The 27,690-nt window shown below is 35.8% G+C and overlaps 1 protein-coding gene across 1 annotated transcript in view; it reads left to right on the top strand.

Annotated features, from left to right (window-relative positions):
* ARMC2 (armadillo repeat containing 2) overlaps positions 1–27,690 on the top strand; it is a 62,828-nt gene that overhangs the window by 10,022 nt on the left and 25,116 nt on the right. Inside the window, exons 7-13 of the mRNA XM_054280342.1 lie at positions 9,948–10,018; positions 13,854–13,946; positions 16,717–16,895; positions 18,170–18,272; positions 20,733–20,953; positions 25,171–25,316; positions 27,523–27,622. Coding sequence (XP_054136317.1) covers positions 9,948–10,018; positions 13,854–13,946; positions 16,717–16,895; positions 18,170–18,272; positions 20,733–20,953; positions 25,171–25,316; positions 27,523–27,622 — 913 coding nt within the window. The remainder of the gene's footprint in view (positions 1–9,947; positions 10,019–13,853; positions 13,947–16,716; positions 16,896–18,169; positions 18,273–20,732; positions 20,954–25,170; positions 25,317–27,522; positions 27,623–27,690) is intronic.

The following is a 27,690-nucleotide window of genomic DNA, read 5'->3' as shown; positions in this document are numbered from 1 at the left end:
ATAGGATTACAAGATATTTTCTATTTAAAGTACATTTAGGAGTACTTTCAGGAGTAACAGGATGAAAGCTTAAAGGAATGTCAAATCTTTTATTATCTAGTGTCCTGTCATTTTCTATATGAAGCAGGTGTCAGCCTCAATTCTGCATTGCAGTGACTTAAAACCCTTACAGGAATTAAGCAAGGGGATTGTAGATGTAGTACACTTCATACAGGGGGAGGCATGGGCATCCTACTCTCCTTTCCCTACAGTTCCTATACATGTACTGAAATAACTTTCCTAATTAAACCTTTTTTCTGCTAATGAGGAAACAGTAGAGCATGACAAAATAGCATGGCAGATTCCTGCCATTAGTGCTATTATATTTATTTTAAAGACAAGGGAGGTATTCTATTCCAACAAGAGACTTGATCACTTTCTGTCTCACATTCTTTTGTTGTCCCAAAGACTGAAGAACAGAATGAGCAGTGTTAATGAAATCACAACTGCCTTGTAAAGGTACTGGGGGAAAAAAAGAAAATGACCTTTTGAGGGAAAAAGCCATTTGCCATTTTGTTTGCAATTCTGTTTTGCAAGTAACATTCCAGATGTAATAGAATAGGTATATTAATTGAAGCAGATTGAATTTATTGACATGTTGCCTCAGGAAAGCTAGGAACAATTTCTGGCAATCATAAGGAAGCTCAGCTTTGTTTACATCTTCCTCTAACCATTGTGCCTTGCCATCTATTGTGATTGCTATAGAAGTGAAACTTCTAAAATGTTTTCTGCATTCATATATTTCAAGAGAAGTGTCAACAGGGATGGCAGATTTGCTGATGAAGAGCAACAGTTTCCCGGGTGTGAAAGAATGATTTTTTTTTTTCCTACTCCAATTTCTCAATATTCTGAAAGCTTAGATGTCATTCCAGGACTTCTTAAAAGCAGAGGTGCCTTGGGTGAGGAAGAGTTTGGAGGCAAACAGTTCATTCCCAAGTGGCTTGTTCTTTTTTAATAAGTGAGTTTTATAAAGAGCTACAAAAGGATTAGCAGGTACTGTAAAGGAGATATACTGTGCTCTGTTTTCTCTCACCATTTCTCTCTTTATTGAATGCCTGTTTTATAGTATCCTTGAAATATATTCTTCTTCCATGAGAATAGTTTCTCCTTCTTGTGCTTTTTTAGAGTTTTGGAATATTTCAATAGAAAATGATAAAAGCAAAGGATTAAATGATAAAGTGAATCATATATTCATAGAATAGGGTGGGTCGGAGGGGACCGCTGGAAATTACTTCACTCTGGTTGCTTAAACTACCTTCACATCTGTGCTCAAAATATACATTCTTTTTCTCTTCAAAGAAGAGGATTTCCACAGAGGAGAGATATTTTTTTCTTGAGGGGAACACCCATTCTGTTTTGTTCTGGATGGTGTTTTTGAAATGATATGGTGTGGCTATTGGTTTGAAGTATGGTGTAGCTGACTCTCCAGATTTTTTTCAGTATTTTTATGTTTTTATATTTTTTTAAATTATGTATATTGACAACTTTTGGAATTCTCATAAAGACAGGGAAACAGGAAATCAACATGCTCCCAATTAATCTTTATCTATTTCTGCCTCAGTTCCACTGGCTATTTGGATAACTGATTTTGAGTGGTGGGAAATCCTTCATAGGTGAAGCTTTCTACAATGTTTTCCAGATTGTGACACCTACCCTTTCAAGAAGGTGCCTGGTTTGGTATAGGGTTAAGGGATACTGAGAGAACACTGGGGAAGAGGAGTTCTTTTTTTCTGAACTTGTTACAGACTTCTAAAGAAAAGGGCAAGAGGTAACTTTTATCTCTAGTCTCTTAGATCACGAAAGAGACAGTGAGTTTAGGCCCCTTTTTACCCTGTACTCTAAAGAGTCTTTCCACTCTAGCACTTAGATTCAGGTCAATATAATTGGTTTCCAAATCTGGGAGATCTAGGTCTTGAGAGTCCTTAATAGCAATTGAATTGCAATTCTGGAATGGGAAAGTGTGCCATGCAAAGGGTAGAGAAGAAATGTCAGTTCAGTCCACGTAGACCTGTAGTAACAATGGATTTAAATTTATTTTCTGTTTAGAAATGCAGTGTGTATTCAAGATTCAAGTTAGGAAGATGATGAGGGTGTGGTTTTCAGACTCAAATATATTTAGGCTAATGTAGATATTTTTTATGGTTAGAATTAGATTGTCAGTTGTCTGGTTGCCTAAAGATACTCTGCCCAAATAGATACTGTTAATATTTTCAATATTAGACAGAATATGCAAAGACTATGAAGAATAAAAAGGATAAGGATTGAAGTTTTTCATCAACCTTGATTATTATTTCAAGTCATACTGTTTAACATGTGCATGAGGTTCTCCATCAACAGCCTGGGTAAATAAGAAATGCTGTATTTTTTATCGCTGGAGTTGTCATAAGAAATGAGTGAGCTATTCCCATGATTGTGTTTACAGGATTGTTATTTACTCATCTTTAGGATGACTCAGAGAGTTGGTCTATTTGTCAATATATTTTTACAAATTATGTTGTCTTTGTAGTAGTTATATTTTCTCATATCATGGTATCAGTTATGCACTTGATTATAGTTTTCACTCCCTTTGTTTTTTTCCTCTTCTTATTATGTTCCTTATAACCCTCTGCAGTTCCTGAAATAATTTCAGGACATCTATATTACCAGGTTTTAAATTATTTTCATGCTTTTGAGAAGTTTTGTGGATGAGAAGTAAAACTGACTCAAATTGTGTGTAATTGTCTTAATACTTTATTTTATATCTCTTTTAGCTGTCTGCCAGTAATTTTGTCTCCATTGTTTTTTTGAAAAAGAAAATAGTCTTTAAAAATTGAGCTATTATACTGGGTTTTTTTTTTCTTTGAGGCTTATTTCCAGATTCTGTTTATCTGTCTTGTTTGTCCCTCAGATGACATCACAGAATGGAAGATTCTGTGGTAACTGAGTAAAATAGGGACAGCTTCTCTTAAGTGGCTCAGTGAAGGTCAATTCTTTGTCTAAAAGGATAGAGTGCTTTTCAAGTGCTAAGTTATGGTCAGGAAGGAATCAGTTGGTTTGCAATAAAAAACATATTCCCTAGTATTCAAATAATGAAAGGCAATACCAGAAACTAATTCTGATGTCCTTCTGGCAACATGAAATATCTGGATAGTATAATGAAATTGAAATAAAGGGATTAATGAGAAATGCAAATGTTAATTGGTGTGTGGAAAAATTAATTTCTGTGAGAGTAAATGAAAAAACTAAATACTAATTTTTCTCATTTTGCCATAAGCTAAAAACACTTCCTACTAGTTGCTTTGGCAAAAATACTGGAATGTTGTTTATACTTCCTTTCAAAGTCTACAGGGCAATGTTGTGTTGTTAACATCAGTAATTTTGGTTTAGAGTTAGAGCTCTAGTTTCTTGATCACTAAACACTTACAGCAGTGGAATCATGGTAGCAGGGGATTGTGTTCTGAAGCAGTGGCTCCTAAAAGCATTGTGTAAATGAACCTGCTCTGAGAAGATCCATTGCAGTTTCACTTGCTGCAGCTCCACATCTACTCCTCCCCTTCTTCACCTTGGGCCCCTTGCACCACTTTGTCCCTTGCTGCTGACTCAGGGTTTGCTCCATTGTCCTTAGTACCCTAATTCCCAGGATCACCATTAGCTCCTTTAACTTTCCCTGGAGCTGCTGTTGTTCTTTTGGAGACAGCTGCTGAGTTAGGCTGTGCCCTGATAAAGTTGCTCCAGAGCCCTACGTATCTTTGCATGGTGCTCCACAGTGCTCCTGCCAAGAGATCTCTCGGGCTGTTCATGAGACCACAGTTCTGAATAATTTTTTTTAAAGTGCTGACAGTCAGTAGGTAAAGAACCCATTGGCTGATATACCAGAGGGTTGTCCAGAGGAGCCTCAGCAGGCTGGAGAAATGGTTTGACAGGAACGTGATGCAGTTTAACAAAGCCAAGTGCAAAGTCCTGCATCTGGGCAGGAACAACCCCGGGCACTATTATATACTGGGAGCGATCCAGCTGGGAGGCAGCTTTGCAGAAAAACACCTAGAGGTCCTGATGTACAAGTTCAGGATAAAAGCTCAGGATGGGAGACACCTCAGAAGATCATCTGGCCTGATCTTTTGTGGAAAAGAGAGTAGATGAGATTATCTAGCACGCTGTTCATTTGTGTCTTGAAAACCTCCACTACACCTTTGCTGCTGGGACCAGCTCCAGGCTCCCCAATGCAATAGAGATGTTGAAATGACTGGAGGGAATCCAGCTGCTAAAATGTGAAGGAATCCTTTGTATAAGGAAAGGCTGAGAGATCTGGAACTGTTAAGCCTGGAGAAGAGAAGGCTTGGCAGGAGTTTTTATCAAGATCATTCAATACATGGAGGGAGGGTTAGGGTGCATTGTAGCCCCATCATTGACTGTGGGACAGAGCTCTTCTCCCCCATGGCAAGCACTCAAAACAGGAAAAACTATTTACCTGTGATGGTTCTTTTTTAGGATTTATTGGTTGTATATTATTCCACAACACCTCCTTCCAGCTTTTCCCTTTGTAGTCCGTACAGAATTGTGAAACTTCGGTTGAAAGAAAAGCACTCAGCTGCTTAAATAGCCAAATGATCGTTATCAATATAAGGCATGCCATCCTGGACAGTGCTAGCAATAAAAATAGACCCAGATTACAGTGTAAATGTGTAGTCACACTCTGAATATACAGGTGAGTAAAATCTCAAATAACATTCTTTCTAATTGGCCTGTCTGTTTATGGATTATCCAGTCATGGGAACCAAACTCTGAACGAGTCTGGAAAAACACCTTTGTGCCTAGTAGTCATTTTGATACATCTGGCTCGCCTGGATGGGCCCCCAAAGCCTGCTTAGCATTGCTTGAAATCTGTTCTTCCTTACACTTAGTAAAATGTCTTGATTTTTGGGTGTAGATACACCATGTGTGCCTTTCCAATGCACAAAACGTATGTTGGTAAAATCAGATGTTCAGTGCTTGTATTTATGTATAAACAGTCTGCATCTGCTGCAGTGCCTGCACTGTTTTTAGAGCTTTGTGAAAAGTTAGAAGTTGCTCTTCTAGACTTTTGCAGACCTGAAAACATTGATATATCATGGATCCAAAATAATTTTGTAAAAATTTCAGCCACATTTTTGGCTTTTAAATAAACTAGAAAAAGGAATTTTGTGGGAGCAAGGAGGGGATGTAATGAAGGAAAATACAGTGGGGAGAAACTGAATGACTCTGAGGAGAAAGTGGAAGAAAAAAGATTTGTTTACCTTATCAAAATAAAGACCAAATATAAAAGGGCTCTAAGGTTAAACAAACTATCTGGAGCTTAGATTTGCTTCTGAGGAAGTAACTTGAAGATAAGAATGGTGGTTCTATAGATATAGAAAGGGCTCTGCAGTTACAGATGTGTAGAAATCATGTACCCATAAATAGAGTTCTTTGGCTTAATAAAAAGGGCATGTTTAAAAATGGAAAAGAAATCTGTTTCCAGACATCAGATCGTGTCTACAGTCTAGGGTTTCCTTACAGCATTTACTCAGGGCATGCTATGCACAGTGTGTGTGTTAGTAGCTCTATGCCTTTTTAAGAATCTGTTCAGGTTCTGGTTTACATGGGATATTCCCAATTCCTGTCTCTACTTCAGGAGAGAGTCCATAGATCTGTTTTGCATGGGTACAAAAGGAGAGGCTCATAACATCTGAATGAGCAAAGTTGTGTGAGGCCTTGGCACTTGCAGAAGGAGATACTATGGTGCTTATGATGTTTTCCATCCCTGCTGTCCTAATTTTTTTCTCATTCCCCTTTATTCCTGCTCTTCCCTTTGAAAAGTAACCTGTATATTTTTCATTCTTTATTACACTATCTCAGTTACTGTGTTCCTCTGTTCTTCTCCCACTTTGTTATCTAGTTTTGCCTCCCAAAGCTGTGAGGATATGTAAGATGTTACAGGATGCTTTGAGGAGGATACGGGATACTGTGAGGAGAGGGTAATGTCAAGAGGGAATGTCTTGAAGCTGGACAATTCAGAAAAGATGGTCATGTTCTCTTTTTGTTCTAGTTGAGCTTTGCTACCTTGCTGACCACAGGTGCTTGATAGATACAATTCTGTAGAGAAGCATTAACTTGTTAGTGTTAGACCATATGTCGTTCTTAACTGATAACTAAATAATCAGGGGTACCAGCCATACATCTCTACCAATAATTAGTTAAACAAAGGAGTAAGCCTCTGGCTTGGTGGCTATCTGCAGTGTCATAGGTTATATCAATACAATGAAACTATTTTTAATTACCTCCCTATTTTTAATACACACAGGTAGTCTGCTTATCTGTGCCCTGTGCTCAGGCATTTGTCAAGGAAAATATCACCTTTCCTGGGTCAAAATTGTAGCAGGGGTGATGGTAAGGGTCTAAATCTGTGGGATAGTGTGAGACAAAATTCAGGCCCAATGCCTGAATTTTGGGTAGGGAGGTAGTCAGATTCTCAGATGTTTAAGGTGCAGTATGAGGAAGGAGCCCGAGCACTGTTCCTTCATTGGGACCTTACTTTCACATTTGTGATTCAAACCTTGCTGTTGTGTGCAGCTTCTTTGGAGATTACTAGTTCAATTCTTTGCCTCTGGGATATAGTTCATAGAAGTGTAGTTTTCCCTGGAATACCATGAAAGGGTGAGAGTTTGCAGGTGTACTATAAGCAAGAGGCTCAAGGCAAGAACAAGCAAGTAAATTTCTAAACATGCAGAATTGCTTAATAAATGCAGCTTTCACTTAATTATCCATTCTTTCACCAGAGGAAAATACTGAACACGTGTTGGGTCTGAGCAGTTGGCTGCTGCTGAGCAGCACTCCACAGCATCAGCCCTGTCTCTCCAACTTCAGCCTGGCACCAGTAGGCTTAGGGTGGGCAAGGTGTTTTGAGGGGACATAACCAGGACAGCTAGACAAAAGGGATTCCATAATGTATGATGTCTGCTCAGCAGTGAAAGTTAAGACAAAAGAAGTGAGGGGGTGTTTATTATTATGAGGTTTGTCCTCCAGAGCAATCACTGCATGCTCAAGCCCTACTTCCTTGGAAATGGCTGGACATTGCTTTTGGTGGGAAGTTGAGCATAAATCTTTTGTTTTTCTTTGCTTCTGCAAGTGGCCTTTGCTTTTGTTTTATTAAACTGTTTTTGTCTTGGCCAGCGGGTTTTTCTCCATCTTGTTTCTACCCTTGGTCCTGCTGAGGGGGGAAGTGAAAAGAGTGGTGTGATTGGGCACCTGACATCTGTCCAAGGTCAACCCACCTCACCACACTACTCCAGTACTGGCTCACTTTCTTTTTGGAAGTCCTCACACTCTGTGTACATTTAAGAGAGCAATGTTCTTCATTGAGGCTACTATGATTTCATTTATATGAGAAGGACAAAAATGATCCAGTTGCCAAGTTCCTTTTCTTCTGTAAATCATCAGAGCCTCTGTCAGTTGATTTCTTGATGAGGCCCTCATCAGACGATCAGATTTCTGCCAATTGACTTTGTTTCCAAGGCAACCACTCTCTTGACAAGCCAGTTCCCTTCAATAGTAGATGACTTATTTTTTATAATAAGTTGATCATATTTTAACTGCATTGTTCTTAATAAAGTACTTCTATTTAAATTTCAATCCTAAATGAAAATGTAAAGATAACAAAGCGAAAGTCTGTGTAACTAAAATGAAGTTGACAGAGTGGTAAAGACACGTAAAGGGATTTTATAATCTCTCACAGAATTCCTAAATTGTACATATTCCCTAAAGATAAGCCTGCCCATGAACCATTCCCAATTATATAGGTATTCAGTGTATTCATTTTCTGAAAATAATGGAAGTTTGGGTGGCTTATGAGGATGTTTCCCAAAAGCATAGATGGTTCTACTGCTGGTATTCACAGAACAATTTGCTTTCCTACTAATTTAAGTCTCTAAACTGGTGATACTGGTGTTGATACTGCTGTTTAAAAAACAACAGATTCCAGCCCAACTTCTTTTCATGCACAATTGACATGATCTTACTCTACATCTCACACATATGGTGTTTCTCTCTGGTAAGTTAACTCATCCTTTGCTTCAATGGCTTTTTATATTAATTTGCTTTTGCTTCCAACAAAACTCATAGGATTGTCTTTGTTGAGTTTCTTGGATTCATCCTGGATTTACATTTTCAGGGAAGAGGCACAGAGAGGATACAGTTACAAAACACTTTCTCTGAGGAAAGCGAATTCTAACATCTGCATTCATATAGGCATGTAGTATCATCATGCCTACACACACAATTCTGAAGGTACTGATTTCTGAAGGTAGCTATGTTTACTATACGGTGACTGAAGTTTTTCTCTTGCTTATCTAGTATGTTTTCAAGTTGTAGTCTTGGTTTCAGAGATGGCTGAAACTTGTAGAAATGTTTCTGAAACTTTTAAAGTTTGTAGGACAAGACATTCACAGAAATGGAATCAAATTTTTGTTTCTACCAATACATTGAGCTGTCTGTAATGTGTGCACTAAGCTCCTTCTTTCTTAGACATGTCAGACAATTTTAGAGAGGCAAACACTTGTCTTTTGTATTTTATAAAGTAGTGCTTCCCCAGAGGAGTAGAAATTGCTATATGTGAGTTGAAATAATTTCAAGATAGTTTGTGTAAGCATTTGGATTTTGGAGCACTTACAGCACAAATCCTCATGTTGTAAAAATAAAGCACTGTTCATTCTTAGCTGTAATGAAGCAACTGGTCCTCTGTGATGTGATTGCTTGGGAAATTTCTCACTGACCACAGTGAGCTATCCAGTCCTTTTTGCAGGGAACTGATCTTGCAAGAGCTTTGTCTTTTATTTTGTCTCCATCTGTTGATAGGGTAACTTACATCTTCTGTCTGGACTGACAGACAGGGTTTAGGCACCAATCCAGCGAACTACTTAAACAACAGTTTAGTTTTAAGCCTTAGAATAACTAAATTACCTGGTTAAAAAAAAAAATGAAATAACATTGCTAGCACAATACTGTCGTCTTTAGAATGGAGTTTGGGAGATTTGGTTGTATTGGTACTTTAAATGGAATAAGAAGTGTTAAATTAAACATACATTGAGAATAGAAAACATAGATTAAGACTTTCCTCTTTAGTACAGGAGAAAAGATTCCAGTTTGATAGCAGGGAGTCTGCATCTTGTATATTTCTTTTAGATCAGTGCTGCTTGAGTGTGTAGCTAGGCAAACTATTTATTTAGAATAAATAAATAAATTTATTATAGAGGTATGTAGTAGTTTCCTCTGTCCAAAGAAAGACTGACCATAAAATCAGCAGGAATTATGGCATTACTTTGTAAAACAATAGAAATGGCAACATACCTGTTGTTGTACTGACAGAACTAGTGATCACTACACAGTTAGCAATAATTCACTGGCACACCCAGAAATTCTAATATATACTTTAAAGGTTACTCAGGTGTTTGTTTCTTTGAAAGATCTTCTCATTAAATATTATAAAAGTCATAATCCTGACAGAAAAAAAAAAACCTGTCCTTGTGAATGGATGAACTTACATTTTTAAGCTAGTTGAGTTTTAGATTAATTTAATGAAGCTGATGGTAAAATAGAAATCGTCTCTTTCTGAATTTAGTTTGGTTCATCTTTCATTTTATTGAGCTAGCAGAAGTGCTTCTTTTTTGTGTTCCATAATGGTGACCTCTTGTGGTGTGAATATGTCAGTATTTCTGAAGGAGCTTTCTGTAATACATATGGGAGGAGGTTGTATTTACATGTTACTTTTAATGAACAGCTAACTTACTAACTTAGTAAAATAACGTCATCTTTTGCAATTAGTTATTAATATGGACAACTCAATGCATGTGAAAGAGCAAGCATTTTGAGCACAGTTTTCTGATAATGCTTTTGTGTGTTCATACTGCGTCTTTTAGTGACCAGATAGAAGAGCCTGGCAAAAAGTCATCACAGCTGAGGACTTCAGGCCAGAAGAGAAGAGTAACAGGTACAAGGGATTTAATCTCCATTCAAAAAATGTGAAATGCAGTCAAATAGAATTAATGTAATTCTTGTGATTTGCCAGTATTATTCTTTATTATTCACTGAACAATATTTTTTGGTTTTCTAGATATATTGGATTTTCTTACTGTTCTTAGTGAAGAGAAACAATATTCAAGAGATCTGCACTCTAAATATCTCTTGGTATTTTCTATTTGCTTTTCCCATATCTAGGCTTAAGAATCTGCCAATCCATTAATACCTTATTTGCCCATCACTTTTTGTAATCTGTCACAGTTGCACAGAAACTAATAAAATTATGCCAGCCTGTATTATCTGAAGAAACAGATTTTGGATTGCTCTGTAGGGATGCATTTTGTTAATTTTACATAACAGACTTTAATAATATTTCCTCATAGCTGGCACATTTCATACATCACAAGTGCGTATTTGAGAGTCTGGTATGGAAACCTGAACTTTCCACTGTGCTATTATTGTGCTTTATTACTTTTTTTCTGGAAATGAGAAAGTCTATTATTCTAGAACATTCTGGCAAAAGCTGTACTGTGCTCTGCTCTTATTTCTTTCTGAGGAGCAGAGAGTATTTACCATGTCATGCAAGTTAATACACTTACAAGCCTTTTAATTTGTTTGTGCTATTTTATTGGTGTTACTGAAAATATAAAGTGTGTTTTTAGGATTGTTTCTTTTTAAGTCTACTTTTTTAACATTATGTGGCTTCCTTAGTTTGTGCCTGCTTCATCTTTTATCCCACAGTAAAGAAGGGGATGGCACCAGGAATTCTCCATCATTTCTTCTCTACAATGGGATTCTGGGTGGAGTATTCATTTACAAATGATTTCTATTTTGTGATATGAATTGTGTTTATGCTTTGACATTTTAGAGAGGAGGTAGACTCTTTTAATATTGATCTATTCGTGGCCACTCAGTATTCAGTGCAAAGGCTAAACATTATAAGTCAGGCAGTACTCAGCTTTTCAAAGCTCAGTGTTGCTAAGGCTCTTGTATTTACATGCTAAAAACAGCAACCAATAAATGTAGACTGATTAGTGATTTTTTTTTTGACCAGAATGCAAAGCAGCAGTTAAGACCTATGAAAAACGGAGACAACCAACTTGAACTTGCTGCATTTTTTTGCCTTGACTATTTTTTCTGTTGAATTGTGGTTTGCTCTATTAGAAAGTTCTGGACAGCTTCTGCAATATTTTAAATGTAGCTAGTACCCTAACTTTTCATTTGCAGCTTAAAAAATCTCCCAGGACTGAGACACGATTTAGTAATGTTGCTTTACTTTAGAGTCGTGTATTGTCTGGTCATTCTCACTTGTTTAGTAAAAGCTGATTATCTTCTTTTTTATTTAGGTATAAGAGATAATTAAATTTAGATATAAGGGATACCTTATTTAGATATAAGGTATAATTATTTTTTTTTAATTATGCCATTATGACTTTCAGTTTGCTGTATTCTTCTGATGAATATGAGACAAGTGAAGCAGAGCAGTACAAAAAAGCATCTGTTCTTTTCATTCTGAACTGAAAATTAAATGGATTTGGTAATTTTTTTTAAAGTGAGAAGTTTGTCTCTATCTGCAAATGCATGCCCAAAGTTTTCTATTTCTTGACTAATGAAGTTAAGTATATGTGTAGTTAAAAAGTCAGTTCCATCTTTCAGTTTAGGAGAGGAAGCTACAGATAGAAAATAAAAGAAATAATTGAGTCAATATGTGGGTTTTGTGGCAGGAAGGAAGTGTGCACACTACTGTAGTGTTCTTATTTCAGCTGTACTTTTACATTATCCAGAGCAGAATTTTCACTTCATTGCAAACACTGCATAGTGTTTTATGAATTGTGCCACTCATCAATTTAAATAAGATGGTCAGCTCATTTGATCTTGAAAATAAAAATGCCATGCAAAATAATAAGAAGAATAATATTTGCTAATAACATGCACTTTTATATATATATATATAAACATTTATATATACTTTTATATATGCATATATATATGTATATATACATATATGTATATATATACACATATATATACATATAAACTTTTATATATAAATATATATATATGTATATATCAAATATAGTGTATTACTTTTTAATCTTTTGAAATAGGTATATTTGATAGATCAATTTTGTGTAAGATGTAGGTAGACAGTTAATATAGACCAAAAAACTAGTCTTTTGGTTATTTTCTAAAGAGCAAGTTTTTAAAATACGAAGTTTTAAATTGTTTTACTGTTCCAAGTAATACCAGTACACAGTCACTGTTTTAAGGTCTGAGATACTGTTCTTGTGATGCAAACCTCTTATTATTGGTGTTCTCAGGTAGTATAGTAGTTTTTGTGTTCCTTCATATTTCTGTCAGGAATTCACATTGTCCTTTAAATGCAAGAGCTAATAATGAACAACAGGAGACATTTTCAGACAAATCCATGACTTAAAGAAATGTGTATAATCCAGTCTTAATGGCTTTCTTATTTAGTAGAGTTGTGTGGCTTTTATTTCCCTATTTAAAAAACCTCAAAGTAAAAACAAATCAACAAACCAGACCCTGTTTTTATAACAACTTTGCTTGCCTGCAAGATAAAGAGCTTAACCCAATCTTGAACTCCAAACATATGCCTACATGCACCTTGTAAGCAACTGTTAGATCCTTGGCATCTTGAGTTTCGCAGAAGCTCTGGCTCTCCATCTGTAGTGACCCAATGGCCAAGGCCAGAATTTTGTCACTTCACAAAATACTAGGTGGAGGTGTAAAGGATGTTCAGCATGTCAGAATAATTCCCACTGATACTGTATCCATATGAAAGCGAATCCTTGATTTCATTTTTTAATAAACTGTGTTTTCACCATCTTCCTTGTCCAATCTGAAAACAGATCCATGCTCCCAGTCTTGTTCCCAGAAAAATTCTAGTCCACTGGTTTTCAGGTCTGCCAACTTTTGCCTTGATGTCTGTGATACAATTTTTTTTTGTATTTTCTTTTTGAAGCCAAGTAAAAAAAGCTTAAATATTTTTTAAAACTCCTTTTGTGAAGTAAACAAGGTTTCTGATAATGGAAAGTAGCTTTTCCTGAGTCACGGGGGTATTTGCCTGAGAGCGGCCAAGAACAGTGGGAGTTGGTTTTCTTCAAGATTTCTGACATTTTTTTTGGAGGCAAAATATCTTTCACATATCTATAGTTTACTACTCATTTCAGGGGTTGCTGTGTTACAAACTGCTGAATGCAATGAAGAATAGGAATAAACATACATTTTATAAAAGTTTAGTCATGAAGTTTGCAAAACTAATTGCATGAAGTAGTTAGAATTGCTAACAGGATGTAATAACTAACAGGACTTTTTCCCTGACTGACCAGTCAGTTAATCAAGCTTAGTGTTATATCATGCATATGTACTAGATAAAATTCTGCAATCCTAGAGGATTATCTATAGTATGCATTTTTTTTGAACAAATAATAAGCTGTCACGTGAACACAGAGCTGAGAAGTAGTAGGACACTTTGATGTTTAAGTAGTCATTACCCTCCAATTCAGTGATCAAATGAACCATTAGTGTCAGCAAACAAAAGCTTTACAATACAGCTTTACGTATCAAACCACTTATCCATCTAGTTTTGTTTGAAATGTTCGTTTTTGAGAACATGTAAATAGAAAGAAAATCTTTAATTCATAGAATAACCCAGAAGATAGCAAAATGTGACATTTTTAGATTTTTTTCTGACTAATGAATAAAGTATTTGTAGTTATTTATTATTGTAGAAAGTGAAACCTTCACTGAATGTGTGCTTTTGTTTTGAATGTATTTTGAAGGCTTAACAGATGAAACAAGAATAAATGAATGGGAAGAGGAAGATTTCTTTTGGCATACAAGGATTCTACCAATTCTGCGTGAACTGGAAAAAAGTGGGTAACAGTGCTCTGAAAGGGTGTGTTTTCTGTACTGCTTCTTGCAGGAAGCATGGGACTCATTTTTGTTTACTACAAAATAATAACAGTAATTGGAGTATGTGGCCTTTTATGCTTCCATATGTTCAGTGACTTCACAGTGTAAAACTGGCCTGGGCAGTCTGGTGGCCCTGCTTGAGCACAGGGGTTGTACCAGATGACTTTCAGAGGTCATTTCCAACTTCACCCATTCTGTGATCCTGTAAAAAACCCCAGAACTGGTTTAGTGTGAACCTTGTCTGATTAATTACCTTATTTTAGACAACATAGCTCTGCAAGCTTAGCAGTCAGCGTTGAGCTAATAATTTTAAGAATAAGTACTGCACAATTCACTGCTTTAACCATAGACTGTATTGAAGGTCTCAATCCATTTTAAAAAACTAAGGAAATCTTAATGAAAATTTCCACTTGTGATTAAAGTGTTAGATGTGCCAGAAAAGTATGTAATGACTCAGAATACTGAAGCAAAATTGAGTAAATTGAGTATAGTTTGAAAGGTTAAACTCTGGAATCTGTTTTACATTGAAAAAATTGTTCAGTTGCCTTCTGTAGACACTGTATTTATTTGAATGATGAGAATATAGAAAGTAGATTTGTTTTTACAAGTAATTCTGTTTTACAGGATCTTTAGCAGTTTTTTTGATAGCATGGTACAGATTAGAACTTTTTTTGCACAGTTTTACAGATGTTCATGAGTATGAAACACCTGTACACTGCTAAGTGATTCCCAATATTTGTAATTGTTTAAAAAAGACAGTATTCTCATTCCCACGTCTGTCACTGATGTATAGAAAACAGTGATCAGGAAATTTGAAAACAACTATGTAACTTCACATTTTCCTTGCTTAATGCCAAGATTGTCAAATATCAGCCACTGAGTTACAGTTTTGCATGGTGAGGTGTTCTTTATTTGTAAGCAAAATAAAATTTAGAGGTAAAATCTAATCATGTCTTTCCCTTGTCATGAATGTAGCTAAGGAAAATCGGTTTTCATGCCCCTTTTCCTCAGTCTTCACTTGATTTGGTTAGTGTATTGGGGTTTTTCCAGCTTTTATAAGAACCTGATTATGGCCTATTTTATCTAATGATAGCTTCTCACCAGCTGATTGAATGTAGTACTACATATATATACATTAAGACCTGAGTTTTGCTACTTCTTGAATATTAACACAAATTGTAACTGAATTGCATCATTGCCTCCTGCAACTGTGTGATATATTACTTTCTTTAGACTGTTTACTGCATAATTCTTATGAATATTAGAATTCCATAATTGAGATGCTTTGAGTGGGTCTGTTGGTAATTTAATATTTTTAAATTTTGTGTACAGTCATTTGCTTTGTACCTTTTAGCTAATTCCCTGCACATGAACCTACATCACATTTATTTCATATATTAATAGAGAAGCCTTTTTCTTCACCTTCCTGATGCAGAAGTATTTGCAGAAGCCTTTCCATGCAAAAACAAATCTGGAGTTAACCTGGAACTTATTTATTGCCTAAATTCTTCTGAATATGATGTGCTTGAGTTGTTTATAATGTGACAAAAAAACCCCCAAAGTCTCTTTTTCTAGAGGAACAAATAATTAATTTTGTTACCTTCCAATACTCAAGAGGTTAAGCTTTAAAATGCCCCATGGGATGAGTGATGAATAATTTTTGTTGTTAATTTTGATGAAATGGAGTGTAAGACCTTTCAGTTTTGGTTCCTTGCCACTCCTGTTTAACAGCTTACTGAAGCAGAGCCTTTAGAATCATGCTAAATTTTGTTAAATTTTCTTCATGATGGGAGTAGAAGTGGAATAGTCATTGTTGTTCCTTGAGTGCGATGATTGCAAATTGAGAGCTTCCAGGCACTTCTCATCCTGAGAGATCAGTCCTTGAATCTGCCTGCAGGGTAGGGGCCTCAGACATGTTTCATCGAAAGTGCTTTGCCTCCTTGAATATGACTTTATTTCAGCTGTGAAGTGCACCCTGAGTAAATGCAGAGATTATACTGCCAGTTCATGGGGCTTTGTAAGTCTCACCTTATGGACAAGGGCAAATGTAAGAACATCTTTAAAAAAATCTCACTGTTCAATTTTAAAAATAGACAAGACTTCTCCGTTTCTCTGTAAACATGTTCATGATTCCATTGTGTTGAGATGCAGTTTTTGCAATTCTGTTTTATTTTTGTATATTTTAAACAGAGTCTCAGGGACTTGAGTGAGGAACTAGATCACTTTTTTGTCAATAGGACAGCATTCCACTCAAATATGTCTTGCACTTCTACATTGAAGAGTTCTAGCAAGTTTTTACATTCACTTTTTTTAATCCCAGCAAGGTTTGATATATAAAGTCAGGTATATGGGGAGAAAAATGCTCCTTAATTATCCCTTTTACACATCTAATGTTTGGTTGAGTGCTTTGAAGAATGTTCTCAGAGACACAGTTTCCTGGTACACATTTGGTCAATCTGATTATTAAGCATCAAAGGTGAGTTTCATTTTAGCTGTAGGTATTATTTTGGCTAAATGATTTCTCATCTTGAGTCACCTTTTTTTGACAAAGAATAAAATTATTTCTGGGTATCACGTTAGCATGTGAAGACATTTATTTGGTGTCTCATTTTTGTTGTTGTGCAACCTGTTATTTATTTTGTTCTTCTGTGTCTTCATGTATTGAGATGCTCTGGATAAAGTGGCACTGATAATTAGGTTTTTTTTCTCTCCTTTCCTACACCCTTCAAGGAGAAGATAATATAGAACACCTTTGTCTAGCTTGTACCAAGCTCCATCAAGCATTGGGTGATGGAAATATGCTTGGAAAAAGATTTAAAAGAAGAAACATCCTTCTGAAGACGTTATATAAACTTGTAGACATTGATTCAGATCCACTTTCCCTGAAGCTGGCAAAGATTATTCTGGCTGTAAGTGTTTTGAAATGCTCTTTGGTAAAATGCAAAGCTCAAAATTATGAATTACAACTTGCATTTAATTTTTCATTTCATACTTGTAAACTGTGTCTAAACTAACTCTTTCCTAAGTACAGTTTGCTTCCTCAGGGATACTAGTCTGCTGTCCATCTACATCAGCACTTGTAGCTTATTTTCTGTAGAGAAGTTACATCTGGGGGAGGAAGGAGGGGCACAAAATAGAATAGTTGGTGTATGGTGGCAGGAATATTGTATAGGCATGGAAAAGACACAGTGTTCTAAACTGGGGTACATGTGCAGGGATTTAAAAAACCCAATGATTATAAAATGTACACATGGAAATGAGGCTTTGTTTTTGAATAATATCTTGATCTTGTTCTGAAAATACCAAAGTGGAGGGTTTTTTTTTGAAGGTGAGTGAATGTAAATAATCTTTTGCATTAATATTTCTGGTTAAAACTCTCAATTAAATGTTGTGCTTCAGAACTTCTTTGTTCTGCAAAGCATGTATGGACAGTCACTGGTGAAAGGATGCCCACTAACATTGTGTTGTAGGCATGTGGGTAATGTGTGTGTGTTGAGGGAGTCGTGTTCTCCTATAAGGCAGTGTAAGTTATGGTATTGAGAAGATACACTTACATACTCAGATACCACAGAGATGTTAAGTGGTACTTATTAAAAAGAAAGGTTCCTTTACAGACATTTTTCTGTGTAATCTTCCAAAAAGCATGAACCTAGAAGAAATTACCCTTGAAGTGTAGAGAAAAGGAAGAGAGATGTCATTGTATTTTTGCCACCCTTCCTTCCCTTTCACAATCTCTCATCATAAGATCATGTTTTCTGATAGCTGAGACTAAATTTCATTGTGACATGTACTGTTGTACTGGAGGTCTTTGTTGGTAGTGCCATAGATGCCAAACCACTGATTTCCATACAGAATTACTTTGTAAGGGAATTGTAGAAAAAATCCTGCAAGTTATTGTTATACTACCTGTTTATATTAATACATTAAAAGTTTAAAACTGTTATTTTAAAGCCAGCACAGTTTGCTAAATAGAGTTTAAAATACCTGAGTTTCAGGTTATTTCAGTTTCCTTTAATTCTGCATATATCTTCAGTTTGTTTTAATGTATTGTTAGGATTTAAGCTCTAATTTAATAGTTCTGTGAGAGTACAAGTGTGCCATGGTGTCTGAACTTGTAGAATGTTAGATGTGTTTTTGTATGCAGATCTTAGTTGTGATTTTATGTCTTTCAATTTCTTTGCAGATGAAAGTAGATGGAAAAAATCTTGTTAGTGTTTGCAAGCTAGCATTTAAAATTTGTAGGAATGAAAACAATTATTTCATCATTCAAAATGATACATTGTTGGGTATGTATTCTTTCTTGTCTTTAAGTTAGATGTTGAAATTCAGCAGTTAACGTTGTTTGTCTTTGAAAAAACATTTTCAGAATTAAAAATTCTGAAGAAAGACTAAAAATTGCCTGCCTAGGTCAAACTGATGGTTGGTCTAGTCCAGTATTCTGTGTCTAAGTAGTGATGAGGATGAGGATTGCTGTTTAGGGGGAGCACAGGAGCCTGTGTGTTTTCTGTGACCTGTTTACCTGGCACTACTCCAGCATCCAGAACTTTTCTGTTCTGTTAGGGACATTGGAAGGTGCATCCCTGCCTAATCCCTTTTTAGTTTCTGTGTCTTTTGTTCATTTGTTTGCCTTTTTGGATTTTCTGAATCTGTCTCCCTCTATGATGTCATAGAACAATTTCCAGAAATTCTCTGTGTGCTATTTTAAATCTATAAACTTTTCTTTATCCTCCTGCTTGTAGTTTTGCAGGATTTATAAGAGTTTGTACAGTCAGTTTACCTTTCACCTTGAGGATTTTTTAAAAGGCAGTCTTATCACATATCTCTGTCTTCTTCTTTTCAAGATTGAGGCATCTCAGCCTCTTAGCTCTTTGAGCAGATATTGTGTCATTCAGTTGTTTTAGAAGTCCTTCTCTGTACCTTCTCAAACTCCAGTGGATCCTTCTTGAGATTTATGGAACAAAACTATATATAGAATTCAAGCTGTGTCTGCACCAGATTTATAGAAATGAGGTAATGCTGACTGTGGTGTTGGCCATCATCAGAGAGGATCTTGAGAATAGTCATTGGTTTTCTTATATTTTTTTATAGCTGCTGCTTCACATTGAGCCAAAGGTTTTGCAGAACTGTCAGCAATGGCTCTAAGATATTTTGTGTTTTTAACAGTGTTTGTGTCATGCACACTCACCCACCCTTTGCAAATATGAGAAATATGAAGAAAATGAAAGTGTGCAAATGATACTCAGTATTGATTGAAAGTCATTCCTTTCATTAAAACCTTAGTGTGTTTTATCAGTGTAGGCCTTGATCTTGCAAGCAGTTATTGCATCTGTATTGGTTAAGGGATGTATGTATATTTGCTTAGTTGAGAGTGTTCATGGTCTTAAAGTTTAGCACACAGTTGTTGTCAGAAATAAAGACATGCCTTTCAGGTGGCAAGGAAAGGACTCACAGGAAACAGAACAGGATTGACTTTGGATACAGAAAAGTACAGTTTTGTAGAGATCAGCATTATACACAGCATTTGAACAAGTTGCATTTTTCTCTCATTTCCATCCTCATTCACTTTTCTTTCACTTGCTCTTCTTTCCCTGTATTTTAAAAACTAGTGAAGGAAAGAGCATTGGTAGGTGTTGTTTTATTTGTTTATTCACTCTTTGTGTTTTGGACCCACCTTGTCCCAGAAGATGATGTGACCCTGGCCTATCATCACAACTTCCCAGATCCCTGTTACAGTCACTGGGTTATAGATTCAATTTTCTTTTTTTCTCTTCTGTCCTTGTGAACTGTTTATGTGCAGTAACAGCAGGTCCAGTAGAAGAAATAAGTTAATCCTTCATCCCAGAATAGATAACTACTGTTCAAGACCCTGTTTGAAACTGTGCAGAGGAGGAAACTGAAACTGAGTTCTCACATTGCCACAACCCAAGTGATGTAATTGGTGAGGGTGGGAGTTTGGACAAGAACCTAGAGTGTGTACTTCATTCATATATATATATATATATATACACATACATATATACACACACACACCATTTCCTACAGCTTCAGTTTAATGATATAGGAAAATGTTTTTATTCAACTGGAACCGAATAGGAAGCAGAAATAAAAAAAAAAAAATGTCTCTTTGAATCAGTTATTAGAAGTTTAAAAGTATAATGTTAGTTAGGATTACTCATTTGTTTAAGATACCCCACTAAATTCAGAATGTCTCAATTTGACTGCAAAAGATACCTTGACCATGTGTTAACTGTAAATGTGAACATTTCAGATGTCTGACAGTGGTTGCACAAGGCAAAACTTCTATGTCAACTTTACCTACATAAAAAGTAAATCTAAAAAGACTATGAACAGATTTCAAATGTGAGAGTTGAATTGTGCCGTTTAGTGCTCCATTTGAGATGCTTTAAGACATTTGATTTTTAATGAAGTAGTGGGAAGTACACAAAATTCCAGGCACACACAATCACTTTTGCAAATCTTGACTGATAATTTCAATGATTCCTGCTATGTGTTTACAGCTTACATTGGTTCTTGAAGTCTAGGAGAACAAAAGTCGGGCCCATTCTCTCATTCATCAATAATTGTTTCTTGGTTTCAGTCCAAATACCCAATTTTTCTAGCCCACTTATTAGAAATGTAAGAGTTCAATCTGAGGGTGTTTTCCAGTTGCTAATCTCTTTAATGACTTGATTGTATCAAATATAAATTTTAATATTAGACTTTCTGAATGATGATTTTCCTTTTAGATTATTTGTTGCAAGTTCTGTGGAATGAAGATCTACAAACAAACCATGAAGCTCTCATCTATTGCATGGCAGCTCTAAAAGTCATGTCTGAAAAGGAAGCACTCCGTTTAAAAATGGTCAGCAAAGGAGCTATTGAAATGTTTCTGGAATTAATGAAGCAGATTAATAACATAAAAGAACATGACACATATTTCTCCAAGCTGGGCCTCTTATTAGTCCAGGTTAGCATTTACTTTTATTTCTAAAAGTATGTACTTCAAGGGCAAATTAAAAATTTAATTAGAGGAGATAAGCTAACCCTGTGTGCTACTGACAGAGTTGTACCTATATTTCAATAGACTTATTTTTGAGAAGTTAAATGAATTTGGTCAGGACCTAATGTAATTACCACAGATGTTTGTGTGTAGTTAGTTTTAAAGGCTTTAGAAATTCTGAAGTTAATAGAAATATTTTTATAAATATTTTTATACCTAATAAACCAGTTTCTCATTACTACTTTATTGTGCTGACAATATTCTGGATACTGTAGTAAACAGATAAAAATATATTCTCTATCTAAATTCTTGAAACTGAAATAATAAATACAAGCTGGTTCTGCAATACTCTAGGAGATTACAAAAATCTTTTTTATTACAAAACCAGCACATTTTATTACAAGAATAATGCATTTTAAAAATGTGTAGGGAAATACAGCTGTGTTTCTTTGACAAAATGTTTTTGAAGAACTGTAATATAAGGAAAAAGTCGTTGCAAAACCAAACACTTCTTGAATCTTTTGAAGGTGGCAGGCTCAAAATTATTTTCAAATACAAAGCACCTTGATAAATGGTGGCTATGAAAACTAATCCTTGTCCCTAAAACTTTTTAAACCCATGTATTTTAGAAACACTGTGGGATGGATATTGTATTTACCAGGGATTTGCCAGATAGATTCCTGGCATTTGTTTGGAAGTTACTGACATAATGTCTAGCAAGTGGTTGAATTGTGAACTTTCAGGTACTTCATAGGAAAATACATTGGATAATTTTCTGAGGTAGCTTTTGCACTGGGTTTGTCAGCTAATTATGCCAGATTTCTTTAATTCGCTACTAAATTATAAGCACAGGATTTTATACTTCTTGAAATTATATGAGAAAACAGATAGCCTACATCATCACATTACTATTGGTGATTTTTGTCTGATTTTTAAAATCTTAGTAATAAAACTAATCAGTTTATTTCCAGGATTTTGACTATCTGCCTGATATTCTTTACAACTTTGCAGGAATGTTTTTCTTCCATTATTTGCCTGGGATAAATTGAGGGTTTTTTTAATCAAGGGTTTAGTTTGCAAATATCTAAAAGGAAAATGTTTTATTTTATGTTTTCTTTAAAAAATCCCTCATATCTCTGCTTTTTTCAGTACAAATGGAAGTATAGCAAAACTCCTTTTGTACTGTTTGAATAGACTGTTCATAAAAAGTTCTTGAGTGTTTTGTGGAGAGGTCAGTACTGACAGCTGTCTCTTATTGAGATTGCTCTTTCACTTGTTTGTGTTCTCTTCTATAATAGTACAGATACTTCAGTTTTCTTCCACTTGTGAGAAAAATAGTGATTCCTACTTCTATGGAATTCCTGGGTGACTTTCTCATATTGGTTCCTTCACCAAATCCATGTGCACTGCTTCCTTCAAGTGAGTTATTTGATCAGTCATCACAGACAGATGAACGAGTAGTTCTGTTTTAGGGATGGTTGAAGAAAGTTTCTTCTGTGATCCATGTCTTCAGAATAAAGTGTTCATAGCATACTGCATCTTGTAGCAACAGATCAAATAGCCAGTGATGTACAGAAAGAATGCCTTCAGTTATAGAAAGCAAACTATATTGGAGGAGAAAAACACTTTGAATAGTCACAGTGGCCTCTGAAGGAAGCTCTGCTATCTCTTAACCTTGGTAACTAAGTATCCCATTTAGTTGGGACCAGCTCTTCATTCTTTATAATTGCACAATCACCAGATGGCAGTGTTATACATAATCTTGCTAGATCCTTTTTGTGGGAATAAAGTCCCTATCTGGTTTCTTCATTCTTCCACAATGTTTTTTTTTTTGTAGAAGTCATGCAATACCAGAATAAAAATGTTAGTATTATTTTTTTTCCCTTAATAGAGGGCATGAAATCAGGGTCAACTTTGATTAACTTTATGTTGCTTAAACTAAAAGTCTGTTAATATTTATACAAAATACAGTAATGCTTACTCAAAACCCACGATTTTTAAAGAGTCACTGTCAAGACTTAATAAGTATTCCCTGTTCCTTAATTGAAAATCACTTAAATGTCTTCTCCTTGAAAAATAGCATTTGTCAGCAGTTAAATTTTCTGTTTGGGTGAATTTGATCTTTCATATGGCAACATAAGGTTTAGGACTGGTGGGGGTTGCTAAAGATAATTGTTATGCATTTCTCCCTGAAACATGGGGTCTGCTTGAAGCAATCACAGTATCTCTAGAATTCAGCTGCTGTCTGGCTAGCTTCTATTATTTTTCAAACTCTTCGAGTTTCAGTTGCACATTAACTGTGTTTTATGGATATATACTTCTGTGAAGTGCTGAATGCTGTTTTCTTGCACGTTTAAGTGTATATGTTATTTTGCATTGCTTTTCCTTTCCAATCTGTCTTTGTCTAAAGGTTGCTCTTGATAGAATTTACTGCTTGAGGATTTTGAACGATCTAACTGTATCAAGCATTGAAAAATCTTACTCTCTTTTTGGAGACTTCTGTACCATCATGTATTGAATTTTTTCCTCATTATCCAATATGTAAGTCTCTTTGCTACAGTGAAAGCTCTTGTCTGCATTTGAACAACACTTTTAATATGTGGCTTATCCTTAATTTCCTTTATTGTGTCAATTGAAGCTTAGCCAGAATTCAAAAAATATCATCCTAGGCTGACTGAACATCTTGTATGTAAGCACTGAATGGAGTCACCTATCTCTATTCCATGTGACAAGAATTTTTCTAACACAACTTTTGAAAAGTAAAGTATTTGATCAGAATATATTTGTTAAAATGTATCTCCGGTATTGTGTTGATTTTTGAAGCATCATGATGTGAGAAGGAATATGCATCTGGAAGTTTCTTTTGCAGTTGTTCAGTTAAAATAATAAAAAGTCCCAGGTGTCTTCTTAAAATATGAGTGATATGAAGCAAATGGCTTCTGTAGGTTCAGATTCTCTGTATTATGAATATAGTATAAATTGCATTTTTAGTGCTGAAGTTAAATCCGTTCACATACTTTTTTCCCTCTATGCCTTGCTTCTCCATTTTGACATGTTGCACCTCCAGTTGCTCCATTACAGACCATCATGGGGTTGCTGAAGATTTGTTCTCTGCTGCCAGATTTGTTGAAGTAGGACAGCAAATTTGGAAGCTTCTGGAGAATGGACAGAATATGCATAGAGTCCTATGTGCAAAAGCTGAAACACAACATCTTAAACTGCTCTTTGTCAAGAGTTTTTCTTTAAAATTAGCAATTACATATCATTGGATAAGCAATCCAATTTAGTGATAAATTGCTTAATTTCCAGAGTTTTTGTGATAAGAAACAATTTGAACAGATAGTTTTTGTGCCTTATCAAACTCTATTCAAAACCAAATTGAAGTTAATGACTTCACTCTGAATAAGAAAACTTTGAAGAATTCCCATATCCACATAAGATTGAATGACTTCATATTCATTTTGTAGTAAATTCTGGATTAGATCAAAATTAACTTAAATGTCATGGCCTGTCTGACCTTGTCATTTGAATACTCTTGCCTTGAAAGAGAATAAAAATATTTCAAAATATGCGATAGGTGATGCATTTGTTCATCTACCAGAGTTAGATTATGCTTTAAGCTCCTTGAAATAGAACAGTCTCATCTGAAAATATTTTGGTTTCTTCAAATAGACCTGAACACTTAAGCTTTTCATTTTTATTTTGTTCATACAGTGGATTTCTTTTATCATTATTAACTTTTAATTTTTTAATTGGAATAAATCTGATTGTGTTTTAAAAGCAATTCATTTTAGTTTGCCGTTTGCAGTTATCATCAAAATATATATTATATTTTCAAGATTTAAATGTAAAGATTTATTGAAGAATTACGCAAAAAATTACTTTAACCATACACAGGGTTTCACCTAATTCCCTTGGTACATGGCTGTATACATGCAAAATCTTAAAGCATGAAAGATCTTGTGTCCCTCATAGAAGGAGGTTACATGCAGGCAAGGACCGGTGTCAGTCTTGCATTTTGCTATCCCAAACACACCATCTTGCTGCCTGCACGTTTCCTGTGTTACTTATTCTTATACCTAGCTGCAGAATGTTAACAGGCGCGCAGCCTGCCATAGGTGCTGTAGATGAGATGTGATCTGTGCTGTGCCAGTGGTTAATGAGTGTCCCACCCCCGTGTGCAGCTGACGGCCACTCTGCGCATCCTGGCCAGCTGCGCCCAGGCGCGCCGCCAGCTCAGCCCCAGCGCTGCCGTCCCCCAGCTCTGCGTGGCGCTGGAGCAGCGCAGCGGCGACAAGGACCTGTGCATCTGGATTGTCAGCGTCCTCAGGTACGTGGGAACACAGCTCTGTGTGCTGGCACGTCCCCCTCCCTCCAAGGAGGCAGGACCAAGCGCTGGCATTGGAAGATTTACGTTGAAGTCTTTTTTAAAAAGCTCTTTTAATGACAATATCTTTTAATGATATTGTATATTAATTGTGTCTCTATTAATGCTTACAGAATTGTGTAATTGTAGCCGTACAGACTTGGATTCATCATCCCCATGAAAAATATTTTGTTGTATTGTGTCATTGTTTGATCCCACTGATTTTGATTGAGTTTTTTAAAGTGACGTTTCTTATATTTTAAAGCTGTATAAATTATTAGGTATTTATTAATCCTGGTTTAGGCCACTTTCTCTTTTAATGAGAGATATTACGCAAGGAGCTGTGTATTGTGAAATAAAATACACAAGAGGGAAAATGTGACCAGTATTCATTGTTTTGAGCAATTACAGAGTGTTTGAGGAGATTAATCCCTGGGATCAGGGCTTGAGTGTGCAGATGGAAGTGCTGAAAGAATCTCAGTTTTATGAGCAGCCAACGGCTGCTTCCCGGGTTGTGCTTTTTAGAGGGAGAACAGTGTGAGTTAGTCACCACAAAGATCATTTTGTAGTCTGAATAGTTTCTCAGTCAAAAGTCTTCAGTTACCAAGCATCAGCTTGCAGTATTCAGTGCAAGATGGGCTTGCAAACAATGTAAGGATTTGGAAGAAGTTGTGAAATCGGCTGTTGGTAATTTCAGGAATAATGGGATTATAAGTGCAATTTATGAATGATGTGCTGGATGAAGTATTTGCCATTGCTGCTTTGTTACTGCACTGAGTCATGTTGCCTGTGGCTTTATGTTCAATGAGATTTTATTACAGATTTCTCCTCCTGTTCAGATGCTCCAAATTATGCATCACCTTCTCCTCTCTGGATGAGGTTGAATTGTGCTTTGAACAGTGACAACATAAGGGGCTGGCACTCCTTCCTCCCCACAGCTGAAACCAGGCAAATCTGCTCCTTTGCTGTTTGTGGTATCTGTAAAGCCTGTGAATGGCTTCCCCAGTTCCATGCTACCTTGTTCACATCTGTCTCTAGTTTTGTTCCTAAAATCAAGCTCTTGCAGTGAATATAGCACTTTGAGCATATTTAGTTCTTCTGAGGAGGGAGCATTTCTTTTACTTGGAAAATGCCATGAAAAGTGGGATAATGAGTTTGTAATTAAGTGTAATTGATACTTACACTGTAATTCTGATAAGGACATTTACTTGGTGTAGAATTCAATATGGAGAAAAAATAACTTACCTTACTTAAAATTTCCTGCCGCTTCTATTTTTTTCCTCACGATTAGAACTACATGATCCAAAAATACAAATTAGCCATAGAAATCAATTTAATTAGCTTCCTGGAAATTGCAGTCACAAAAAAAAAATAAAATATATATATATATATACACACTATGCAGGAAAGAGCTCAGATTTTAATTTTGTTTTGTCTTCTAGTAATACAGAATGATTAATGTCTCAATCAACTTTAGGCAGCTTCTTCATAGAGAATGTGTTCAATCTATTCAGATTATTCATTCAATAAGACTGTAAGTCTTCCTGCAATAAGATGTAATTGAACATCAACACAGATCTTTTGTGGTTTTGACTACATAAGAAGTAAGATGTTATCCCAGCTTGTTCTGTTATTGCATTTTTATGGTGTGACCAAAGCATGTCCAGTTCCCTGTTGTGGCAATGGGCAAGGTGAGCAGTGTAGGACTGGAGCAGCTGTTAGGAAATGTGCAGAGATAAGTGCTGCCTGCAAGGAGGCACAGTCTCTGTATTTGCTGGTGACAGATGTGTCTCTTAGCACTGTTGCTGGGCTCTGCTAGATGTGCACTAGGAAGGGACCTCACATTTCCTCTCGTCTGACTTTGCACATCATCTTGAAATTCCAATTCTCCCCTTTAGCCCTAAGAAGTGCTGGTGTTAGCATACTGTGCCCATATGGCAAGCAGGTTGGGAAGCTCCTTATGTTTGCTTCTTCCAGTAATGCACTGTGCCAAGGATAGCTGGGCTTCTGTTGTGCTCTTATATAACTGCACAGGCCTCTGCTAGAAGTCAGAGTATTGGCATTCACTTCATTTGTTGGAAAATACAGCTCTGAGAATCAAAAGTGACTTTCTAAAAAATGTTTTGGGGAAAAAAGTACTTTTGTTCATTTATTTTTTTTTTCTTTACAGCAAACTTTCTACCTACAATGACTTCTGTGCAGCTTTAGCAGACTGCTCCAGATGTTACATTGTATTTTTAGCCCTGCTAAACAAATACCAGAAGCAGCAGGTCAGTTTTTCATCTCTTGATTTTTATATATTAATCCTCTGATGTGTCTATGTATTATTGTGTATAAG

The sequence above is a fragment of the Melozone crissalis genome, unplaced genomic scaffold (genome assembly GCF_028551555.1).
Source record: "Melozone crissalis strain CALT ecotype California unplaced genomic scaffold, PUWL_Pcris_2 ptg000027l_1, whole genome shotgun sequence".
Taxonomy (NCBI): domain Eukaryota; kingdom Metazoa; phylum Chordata; class Aves; order Passeriformes; family Passerellidae; genus Melozone; species Melozone crissalis.
Note: the sequence above shows the minus strand (reverse complement) of the source record. Positions and strands in the feature narration are given on the sequence as shown.